At 51.3% G+C, this 11,902-nt stretch overlaps 1 protein-coding gene across 6 annotated transcripts in view; it reads right to left on the reverse strand.

Annotated features, from left to right (window-relative positions):
• ALDH18A1 (aldehyde dehydrogenase 18 family member A1) overlaps positions 1–11,902 on the reverse strand; it is a 41,526-nt gene that overhangs the window by 27,608 nt on the left and 2,016 nt on the right. For 4 of the 6 annotated variants that reach the window (XM_025194554.1, XM_006038076.3, XM_025194555.1 and 1 more), the window contains exons 1-2: positions 8,418–8,588; positions 731–853 (exon numbers count right to left, since the gene is read on the reverse strand). In XM_025194554.1, the coding sequence (XP_025050339.1) occupies positions 731–827 (97 nt within the window). In that variant the 5' untranslated portion in view covers positions 828–853; positions 8,418–8,588. Of the gene's footprint in view, positions 1–730; positions 854–4,440; positions 4,536–8,417; positions 8,589–11,902 lie in introns of those variants that run through there. The other 2 variants (XM_025194553.1, XM_025194552.1) reach the window with 2 other exon arrangements.

The raw sequence follows: 11,902 nt of genomic DNA on the forward strand, positions 1-11,902 counted from the left end.
TGGACATTAGGAAGAACTTCTTCACAGTTAGAGTGGCCAGGGTCTGGAACGGGCTCCCAAGGGAGGTGGTGCTCTCCCCTACCCTGGGGGTCTTCAAGAGGAGGTTAGATGAGTATCTAGCTGGGGTCATCTAGACCCAGCACTTTTTCCTGCTTATGCAGGGGGTCGGACTCGATGATCTATTGAGGTCCCTTCCGACCCTAACATCTATGAATCTATGACATTATATTTAAGGCACAATTAATCAGTTAATCACATCATAAAGTGCAACTCAGCCACATGTTCATGCAAGTAATGGTGCAGCAAAAAACAAAACCAGCCACAAAACTATTACACACACACACACACACGCACACACACAAAAATGTACAATAATTTTGTGGCATTTCAATTGCACCCCAAAATGAATATGTGGCCAGGTGGACCACACTATCAGCTGATAGGCAGCAGTATCAGAACCACACCAGAGCTCAAACAGGCTGACTGTTGGGGCCTTTGTGGGTGCAGATGGAGCTTGCTGTCCCCCAACCCTTGCACTGGGAAGCAGGGCATGCCTGGGGTGTGCTCCCTGAGCCCCAAAATCACACATCCTGCCACACATGTGGTACAGCAGAAGGCATGATTATTGAGATCACAGATCAGATCCAATCATACCATTAACTAAACATCTGCCAGCACCCCAACTGGCACTGCTAGAAACAAGCCCTAGAATGCTCTCTGAGATACGTACAAGGGCGGGCAATAGCTGCGATGGACCATGGTGAGAAGAGAAGGAACCGTCCAGGGGCGTGGAAGCAGGGGCTCAGAGCAGCTCGACACAGCATCATGAGACACCCACGAGAACTACTGATGCCTACAAAATAAAGCAAGGGAGAGACAGAGAGATTCATTAGTCTTGGTGACCTTGTCTCCCTATCCCTAATAGGGAACCGTGTTCAGTCCTGCACACCAACGTATCCCAACTTGCATGCTGTCCTCTGCAGTACACAACGTGTTCGCAAGTGGGGGAGGGGTTCAGACGCAGACTGGCCGGACGATACGCACTCAACTCAAGAAGTGAATGAGCAGCACAAGGAAGGGCCGGGGGGGAACAGGGAGGCAGGAGTGGACTGGGAGCCCTTCCTTTGGATGGAGCAGAGCTGAACAACGCTAAGAGCAGAGCTGTGACACACTGACAAGCTCCTTGTGGCCTAGGACTCAGAACTCCTACTGCGGGTGGGGGCTTCTCAGTTCATATCCTCTGCAGCCTCCCACACCTGGGTAAGGGCTCTGGGCTTGTGCATTTCTGCCCTACCCCCAAGCCCCCAAATGTTGATCAGCTACATCCCAAGACAGCTCTCCTGAAGGCTGGAACTACCCCAAGGGTACACGTAGGATCAGAAGAGAGCATCATCATAACTTTAGCCCAGCGTTTCCCACTTGGGGAGTCAGGGTCCTAAGGGGCCCAGGAAGGTAATCAAGCACTGAAAATACTGCTACAGTTTTCACTCCTCTGCTCCCTGCTCACCCCTTCCCAGTCACGGGTTCTGTCACCTTCTCAACAAACGCGAGTTGTGCAGATTTTGTTGCCACTGACATATTTATTCTTTTACGGTACAGTCAGCCTGACCAATCCAGTCTGACCTCCAGCCCAAACAAGCCAACAATCTCAGATGGCACCTTCTGCTTCGAGCCCCCAGCATCACCTGTCAGTCCGGTGCAAAGTAAACTGCTCCAAACAGTCTAAGGCAGGGTGGCCACCGTGCAGCACAGGTGCCACAAGTGGCATGTGCAGCCTGTGCATGGCACACGGCAAATCAGGGAGGGAGCAGGAAACCGAGCAGATCAGGCAGGGAGCACACAGCAAAGTAGCAGGTTGGGCAGAAGGGGATTCGAGTGACAGTCAGAGAGGGCACAGGGCTCATCTGGGACTTGCTGGCCAGAAAGGTTGGCCCCCACTGATCTAGTGAAAAGCACCTTCACGCTGCCCAGGTACTACAGTGAACGGCATACACTTTCCCGAGAGGAAACACGCCCTCTCCTGGTTCACACATGAATGCTAGCCAATAGGAGAGACTGTCCTTGGTGAACAGCAGTGAGACACCCCAGGTCCTGACGTACAGGCCGGTGTCAGAGGCAGAGCAGTGGTACCCCTTCCTGAGACACTGTCCTGGGGCGGTGAATGGAGGCATGGAAAGGCCCAGTCACTGGCTTCAAGGCTAGTGTCCCAGTCTGTTCTCCAGCCCCAAACCTGAGTTTCAGCTGTACAAGAGGGTCAGTGCAGAATGGCACTGGCAGAGGAAGGTTATTCCGACTCCCTGAGCTACACCAGAAAAAAAGCATCTGCACCTGAGAGAGCATGACTGACAGACAGACAGAGGGAGGAAGGTTCAGCCACGTGGGAAGGGACCCAGGACAGCTGCTCCAGCCAGCACCCAGGCAGGCACTCTTAGGGTACATAAGGGGAAAGGGAAGGAGAAGCTGCCCTCGTGTCTGAGCATCTGTCAGACAAAGCCTGATTACCTCTGGTATTTACAGTCCTCAGCAATATCTCAATGCACTTTCCGTCCTGCACGGGCACCACGCCTGGCCCAACAGAGTCATGTCAGGACTGAGGCTGCGTGGGCACGCATCACTACTGCGGACTGCGTAGAGACTCCTGGAGTCCTGACACTGGCAAAACGAACGCCAGCAGCTCCTCTGTAATCAGAAGCATCCTTCCGACTGGTCCCCACCTGCTCTTGCAGATACTGTCCCACTCGGAGTGGAAAGCAAGGGGGCAGCACTGTTGCCCTTTATTTTGCAGATGGGGAACGGAGGCACTGAGAGAAGCAAGCATCTTCAAGGCCAGGCATGGAGTCTGGGGAAACAGAGAAGACGACCTGGGAGTGCCAAGTCTTAAGCCAGCACCGTAATCACAGGATCACCAATCTCCTACACAAAGAACTTCACTGTACTACTCTCCAGCAGCAAAGCAAACCTAATGTCTCTGGAAACCTAGTTTTTCCTGACGTGGAAACTCCACCTTCATGTGGCAGTAGTTTCATTGCACTGAGTTTCCTTGTCTACATTCACAAAATGAAAATAGCACCTACAAACAAGCAAACCTGCATTTATCGCAAATGTCCCAATTGTTTCAGGGGCAGCAAGTAACCTTAAGGGCCACATGCCACCAAAAAAATTAATCCTTTCCTTAAGTGGTTCTCAACCTTTTTAGATGCGAGACACCCCTCCATAAACTTGAGGTATACCTCAGAAAATGCCAGCTTTTAGTTTTCACTCATTATTTGACTGCAGAAAAATAACAGCAAGTCTTCTGCTGCAAAGAACTCAGGAAGACAACAACAGGCCACAATGTTTTTAACACTCTGAATTCCTGGTTGGAATCTCTGGGTTTATCTTCTGAATCATGTTTGAACACCAAACAGCATAGGGGACGCCTCGGGGGACACATGGGGACACGTCCCCCCCCCCGATTTCTGGGGGGGGTCTGTGGAGCATCCACAAAAGGTGGCTGTGCTGCTGCTGCTCCAGATACTCCCGTGGCCAGACCAGCAGCAGCAGGCGGCAGCCCAATATCAGCAGGCACACCCTGTTGCAGCTCCCCCCGCGGCCAGAGGCCACCTGAGCGCCAGGAACAGAGCGTGGCCGGGTAGCGGTGCCTCGTCCCATCTCTGCCGCTGCCTCAGGTGGGATCTGAAGGCGCTGCAAGAGAGCAAGATCCATTCCCCAGTTTTAGGGGTTTGGGACTAAAAAAAAAGGTTGACAGCCAAATTGTGCCCCCCCCCACTATCAATAGTTACACTGCTAACATTGTGTGGCACCTTGTGAGACTTGAAAGGATCTCGAGGCATCCCAGCATGCCACACTCGCTTGCCTGAGAATCACTGCCTTGACAGCCTGCTCTACACCAAGACAAATGAGAAAAGTCAGCTATTAAAGCTAGCTGTATAAACAAAGTTATCATCACCCAAAAACAGGTCTCAGAAGAAAGCTTAATCTGACCAGCAGCTAGTCAATAAAAGTTTGCCCAGGTTTCCTAATGGTTTAAATTGGCCAGAAATGGACAGTGCAGAATAGGAAGCATGCCCCAAACAGACATGTTTCTTTCCCATTAGAGAATTTGGATGGTGAGGTTCTGCAATGCGCTTTTAATCCAAGCATCTCATAGACAAGACTATTCTGCTGCAAGTTAAGCATTATTTCTGTTTATAAATGGGAAAACTGGCAGGAGCGGTTTAAGCAATATGCCTACAATCAAATAGCCAACTGCAGTAGATTTAGGATCAGGCCCCAATCCCTGGTCAATGGTCTTCTATGACCTGCGTGGGACAAGCTTTGACATGGGGGCAAACACCAGTGCCCTCCCTGGCGTAGTCAAGCAGTTGACCTCGCTATCCAGAACGCAGGGCAAAAGCAAGCAGCAACATAGCAAGAGCATCACGTGCAGGTGCCACTCACTGTGTGCCGTGCAGAGGCTTCTGTACCTGACACTTCCGGCTGAAAGCCTGATGAGAAAGATTTCAGACAGAAGCAGCAGCTGCTGTGAAACCAGGAGCCGACACAGATCGAATTTCTGCCAGCTCGGCCGAGGCGTGATGCAACTCAGCAGCCGCCAATCCGAGGTCCTGGCAGCACAAGCCACATCCCTTCCAGCAGCACAGACAGAGCTACCCTGCGGCTGATGTAACGTCAGGCCCAGCTCTTCCCTGTGGCTGCAGGAGCACGTACACCTCTCCGCCCAGCTGATGTAACTCTGCTCCACGTTGCAGCACAAAATCCAGAGTTTTAAGGTTGCTGTGTCAGTAAGACCTTTGTGCATGGCAGCCCTGGTGCCACGGGCAGTCCTGGTCCCACAACTCCGGCACAAGCACCCTGCTCCACACCCAGCTTCCCTTGACCTTCACGCTCTTCATTTTCGGACCTGCTGAGCCACTGATGGTGGCAGTTGGGTGCAGCTCCCTCCCTGCTTTCAAGGGTAGTGTGGTCTTTGAATCCACCCTTAGCCCAGCTCTCTCCTTTTTTATTGCATCCAGATCCAGCCCCTATCCTGTTCCACAAGAGGGGAGGCAGTTTGTCCTATTTACTCCCCTCTGCCCTTCTGTTTGTACTCCACTTGGCAGAGTACAGGGGAAAGCACGCTTCGATTTTGTAGTTAAAAGCATTTGTCATGTCTTCTCTTCAGAGACATCCAAGTCAAGCTGCTGCCTCAGCCTGACTTGCTTCACACCCAGATGGCCCCAATTCACTCCCATTTTGCCTCACCCCAAGTCTCTCAGTGTGATTCTAGACAAAATCAAAGGCTTGTTTTTCCTTCCAAAAAGCAAGGCCTTAGGGGACTCAGTCAAAACACTAGCTTCCTCACTCCTGTGGCTGGAAACAATTCCGAATCCTTGAAATTCATTCTTTGAAACACCGGAGCAAATACAGAGACTCCAAAAAGAGATGTACTCTTGTAACTTGGAGGCTCCAATTCACATTTGGATGTCTGAGGCTGGCAGACTCACTCTCCACTTCTAAATGGGACAGTATCTCCAAACTGGTGGGGGAAAATAGAAACCAAGCACAGGGACATCTATCCTTAGATAAAAACTGCAGCCATTCATTTTCCCAGCATCAGGGCTAAAGAAACCTACTGAGTCCCCATGCACTAACTCAGGGGCGGGCAATTATTTGGGCTGCAGGGCCACTTAGGGAGTTTGGGTAAACTGTCATGGGCCAGGTCCCCCTGGCAACAGCTCACCCAAACTCCCTAAGTGGCCCTGCAGCCCAAATAATTACCTGCTGCCGATCCAAGGGCAGAGAGAACAAAGGTTAGGGGAAGCTAACCTTTGTCCCCCCGTGCTCCCTGCACCTTCCCCCACCCCGAGTCTCTGGCACACAGCTGGGCCAATGCTGCCCTGTATTCCCACGTGCTACTTTGGGCCACGTGGGCACAGCTGGCACAGTTCCTGCCTGACCTGGTCATGTACCGGGGACTTGGGGCGGGGGATCGGGTGCAGAGAGAAGGGGTAAACAGAGTGTGCCACCAGCCTAGTCAGGCCCAGATAACCCACAGCTCCAGTCCTTCTCCCTGCATCCCCTCCCCTGCCCAAAGTCTCTGGCACATGGCCAGGCCAGTGCCATGCTGTACCACTTTGGGCCCAGGTGCCACTTCGGGGCATGTGGGTGCATCTGACATGGTTCCCATCTGACCTGGCCACTTGCTGAGGGCTTGGGGTTGGGCAGGAGCTGCACCAGCCACTCCAGCTGGGCCCACATGGTGCAGCCCAAAGCTGTGAGGGAACACAGCGTGGCATCATGTTAGCAACGCCTGCACCCCTACCAGGTCCTGACCCGGCAGAGTCTGGATAACCCGCAGCTCCTGACCCTCTTCCCCCCGCACCCTCACCCCTGCCAGTGGAGAGTGACATTTGCTGGGGCTGGGCTCTCTGGTCTGTGAACAGCCTCAGGCTTGGAGCAGCAAGCAGGCAGCCGATGGGCAGGAGCCTGGCCAGGGGCTCAGCGTCCCCTGCCTGGGAGCGCGCACTGGGGGCTGGAGGGCAGGCCAATGGGAAGGGGAATGGCTGGTGCTGCTGTAGCCGGTTGGCAGGGGGAAGGGAAAAGAGTGAGAAGCACGGAAAGCCAGGGCAGCCGTGGGCCGGATACAATTCTCCTTCAGAGGAGCAGTCATAGGCTGGATAAAGTCATTTGGAGGGCCAGATCTGGCCCGCAGGCCGTACTTTGCCCACCCCTGCACTAACTGCATTGGCACTGTGCACACAGAATAAAAGTGCTCCCAAAAGAGTTTGCAACCAAAGAATTAGGCAGGGGAAGTACAAGACAAATGGGATCGGGCTGGAAAACCAGAGCGCAGATAAAATGTTGCCTAATAACTAGATACTTGTTTTGATTTAGACACACCGTGACCAAGTCATAACTCTCCTTTCTTTAACTTCATTTATTAATTAATCTAATTTATTTTCAAAGATACAGCCATGGGCCAAATTTGGCTGTGGCGCCCTGGGATTGATGGCGCCCTCGGACTGACCAAAAGTGCTATTTGTGGAGCCAGTCTGGCGGTCGCTGCATGTGGCACCATGTCAGCCCAGCCCTGTGCACTTGTTCCAGGGCCAGATCAGGTCTTGGAGACCGTCCCTATGCACCGGAGACAGCGTACAGAGACAGTCCAGCGCAGGCAGCGCATGCTGCATGTAGCGCACAGGGCTGAATGCACTGAAGTACTGGAGGCAGTATCACAACACTCAAGAAGGCTAGGTTTTGTTTTATGAATCTGAATAAGAGATGTACATTTGACTATAATGGCTACTCATGGGACTAATTGCATGATATCTTTTGACCATTTGTGCCTTGCTTGTTGTGGTTTTTTAAACTTAATACATAATCTAGCAAATCAGTGAACATAACTGGAGAACTGGAACTGAAGAATAATGTGCGTTGTGTTTTGTGTGATGATGTGCCTCACCGCCTGTGCCACAACACCTGTACTCCACTTCTCAGCATTTAGATCTGCCCCTGGGCACGGCCACGGCCACGGCCACCTCACACAGCATGTCCCCAATGCCAGCTCTATGTACAAGCCCAGGAACGGTGCTGGTGCATACTGTGTGCAGCAGGCAGGGTTGGTTCAGGACACACATTACATGAAGTTGCCCAGCCCTGCACACTGGCTCTGATGCGTGGAGCTGGCCTGGGGGTTCGATCCGGGCTGTGGACCAGCCCCACGCTCTGTGGGCCAGATGAGTTTGACCCTGCCTTAGCCCAAGTCGTATTCCACTCTCCTCTTCCCTTCAGTCTCCAGCCAGACATGACACAGCTGTCAATGTTCAGCTTTTGTGTTTAATAGCTCTCCTCTTTGCAGGCTACCTCAGCGATTCTTGACACAACCTGACACAGAACACTTCAGCACCTCCATTCAAACACAATTCCACATACTGACAGCTTCCACTACAGAAACTGCATCTAGCCACTAACTGAAAAGACTGTTTCTTTTTCTTGTCAGCCAGCAGAAGAAATGTCCCTTCTTTGGGCGGGAGGAGCAATCAAAGGAGAACTAAGTCAAAGGGCTGAGTTTTGCACTCATGATCAACAAACCCTTGTGAGAAGCTCCCACAGGGAGCCAAGATTTTCACAGGAGCTTGACCTGTCTCCTGTGCTCAGGGCTGTCCCTAGCGGGGCGTGAATCGGAGCAACTGCCCTGGGCCCTGTGCTTTGGGGGGCCCCGCGAAGCCAGGCCGGCTTTATGTCTGGCCGCTTGCCACCCTCCCTCCTCCCCTGCCACATCCAGGCCCCACACAGGCTCATTTCTCCCGGGCCCCACAACCTGCTACGGTCATCTCTGCCTGTGCTAGCAGACAGATGCATTAGACAGCACCCAGGGAGATTTAAACTGAAGGACAGTCTAACACTGACAGTGGTTAAGCACTTGAGCAGATTACCTAGAGAGGCTGTGCAGTCTTCTTCAGTGGAAGTTTAAGTGCAGGTCAGAATAACACTTGGCTGGATGGATTAGACAGGGATGTTCCTGCCAAAAGCAGCAGGCTGGACTGGGTGACCTCCTGAGGTTCCTTCTGGCCCTGTTCTTCTAGGACTGTCCTGGTCCTCTGGAGCTGTAGTGGAAGGTCAGCCATGGAGAGAGGCAGCTTAAAACCAGTCACATGAAGGGACTTTGACTATAGTAAGAAACCTTTCCAGGGACAAATCAGTAAAGCTAACCCAAACTGAGGTTTTAGTAGATAAGGTTGTGAGAAAACGGATAAACTAAACAGTAACAAATCACCGGGACTCAGGACCTTAGGGTGAATGCCACTGAAGGGGCTCAGATCAGAAACTACCAAACTCCTAACTGTAGCATGCCTCCTATCACAAAAAACAGCCTTGTTATCAAAGGATTGGGGGATTGCCAATGTGACTCTGATATTTAGAAGAAGCTCTAGAAAAGAGCCAGGGAACTTCAGGGCTGTGAATCTAACTCAGGAAGTTAGTACAGAGTAAAACAGGGTGCAAAGCACTGTAAGTTATACCATACTAAGGCCCATTTGGTGCAGAGCACCTCCCCAGCCCACTCTGCCCTCCCAGGCTGAGTCCAAACTGCTGGGCCATGGAGGTGGTTCCTGCCCAGTACCAGTTCCACCAGACTGCAGCCTGGTGCCCTGCTGTGGGCAGAGAGATCTCTGGAGGGGCTTGTGACCCCCCATGCCCTCCTGACATCACCCATGCCTTCACACCCCCTGCTCCACACACAGTCCCCCCCTTCCCCACATACTGGGGGGCAGGTTGGGACTGAGGGGCACTGACAGGGATGGGAGAGGTGGGGGGCTGCAAGTCAGGAGTGAGGGCAATGGCATGGGCCAGGGGGGACGGACCACACAGCTGCAGCTGGACCTGTGTCTTGGTGAGCAAAGGGGGCAGGGGAAGCTCTGATTCTCTATGATAAAAAACCCAAAATCAAATGCCAAAATTTATAGATGTTTATAGGTTTGGGATTTGGGGAATCTTCTTCTCAGTACTCCTGAATTGCACATTTAAAGACATGGAAGGTGGAGTGTACCTCCACACAAGATTGGACAGGCAACTCTTCAACCTGTCACAAATTAAGGCAGACTAAAGTTAGAAAGGTGCTTATCAGGGAGTTTCTATTTACTGATGATGCTGCCCTTACAGTCCACGACAAAGACCTACTTCAAGAACTCATCAACTGCCTCTCAAGAGCTTGTCAGGCATTTGCTCTCACCATCAGCATAAAGAAAACCATTGTACTAGGACAGGGAAGACATCAATCATCATTGATGAGAACCAGCTAGCAGTAGTCCAAGAGTTCAGCTACCTAGGCTTCATTGTGACCACCAACCTTTCACTGGATGAAGAACTTCATGTTCGCATCGGAAAGGCTGCCACCACCTTCAGCAGACCAACTAAAAGAACCTGGAACAACCCAAAGCTTATCATCAAGACCAAAATGCTAGCGTACAAGGCTTGCATATTCAGCACTCATGTATGTGGGGGGGAACATGGACAGCTCAAGCACTTCAAGAGAAAAAGTAAAACAGCTTCAACCTGCGCTGTTTACACTGCATACTCAACATCAAATGGCAAGATAAAGTTACCAATGCAGAGGTTCTTCAAACAGCAAATTTACCAAGCACGACAGCTTTACTCAAACACAGACAACTGAACTGGCTAGGCCATCGAAGCAGATTGGAAGATGGACGTATACCCAAGGACATGCTACACGGGGAATTACCGGAGGCAACAACAGGATGCCCCAAGCTTCGCTACAAAGACACATGCAAGCGAGATATGAAGGCATCTGGGATCGATCCTGACCAATGGGAAACCTTGGCAAGCGATCGTAACAAGTGGTGTCATCGTCTCCACCAGGGCATCGAAGTCCACAACAGAAACTGGCTGCAACAGCTTGAAGAGAAAAGAGCCCGTAGGAGGCAAGCAGCTCCCAAACCGCCCAACCATGACATGTTGCAGGGGTGTAGGTTGTAGCCGTGTTGGTCTAAGGACATAGGCAGACAAGGTTCCTTGGGTGAATCTGATATCTTTGGTCTAATAAAAGATATCAAATTCACCCAGGGAACCTTGTCTGCCTACAACCATGACATGTACATTTGTAATCACTGCCACAGAGCATGCAAATCTCGGACTGGACTATTCAGTCACATGAAACACTGCAAACCATCTACGTCACAGTCTGCAATATCCACCATCTCCCATAGACAAAAGGATGCCAAAGTGGCGTTTCATTTGAATCACAGAAAAACATGTATTTGGGGGGGGGGGGTTTAATCAGTGAATTTTTTGTTTTTGTGTTTGTTTGTTTTTTTAAATCAGAGAATTTGGGATTTTTAACAGAGAAAACCAGGATCCCTGGTCATCACAAACCCAGTCTGTCTAACCTGGTAGTTTGCTTCTGGCAAGGGCCCACATCTAGCACCGAAGGCCAAACCCTGCCTGCCTAAACACCAAGCCAGTCATGCAACATGAGACTGGGAAGGGAGACTTCTATACAAGGAATGTAAGAGCAGCTCACAAAACAAAGCATGCGATTTAATCACTGTTATTCTGGCTTGCCTAAAAGACATCATCAGCTCTTTGAAAATCCAGACAGTTTCAGATGCAGTCTGTTGTGACTGAACTCCACAGCTAACTACCCACAATAGGAAGACCAATTACTTTATTACTGGCTCTAATTTTTTTTTATTTTTCTTTTTGTTTTACCTTGAGCTACCCCTTACCTGTGCATCATTATAAAAGTGATGTGAACAGCATTAACTGAACCCTTTACAGTTCTGTAAACCTCAATTAAATGCTGCTGAATTTCTCCTTTCCAGATTAAACTTTTTACATCTTGTGATAGTGCACGTTCACTTGGGATCTTTCTGGTTTTCTGTCAATGAGGCAGCAGCAGAGAAAGATGGACCTAGCAAGAGAGGCAACAGGGTGGCTGGAAAACACTGCAATGCCAAAGCCTCTGCCACTACCAGCTCTTCCTCTGCCTGCACCTGTGCAGCTGTGTCCAGGCTCGGTCACCAACCACGGAGGCTTCCACTGAGGTCTGGTCTGGCTTTGCAGGAACTGCAGCCGGCAGGTCCTTGCCAGGGACAGCCGGGGTGGGGGTGCAGATGGCTTATGGTGTACGAGGTACCTCCTGGGGAATTCTCTCGGTAATCAGGTAAAGGCGCTGCAGGAGGAGGCAGATGGGCTCACAGAGACCTCCAGCATTAGGGAACATGGGCTAGCCAGAGATGGTCCTGGAAGACACAGGTACTCTAGATGGTGGAAGCTGGCAGCTTGTCTCCGCTGGCAACAGGCAATGCTCCTCTTCCATGCCTGTAGCTGCCCAGCTGAAGAACCGGTATGAAGCCCTGGCTTCAGATGAAAAGGAGCCCACTCCAGTGGCTGGGGGGGGCCA

This window comes from Alligator sinensis, unplaced genomic scaffold (genome assembly GCF_000455745.1).
Source record: "Alligator sinensis unplaced genomic scaffold, ASM45574v1 scaffold683_1, whole genome shotgun sequence".
In the NCBI taxonomy this organism is placed as follows: domain Eukaryota; kingdom Metazoa; phylum Chordata; order Crocodylia; family Alligatoridae; genus Alligator; species Alligator sinensis.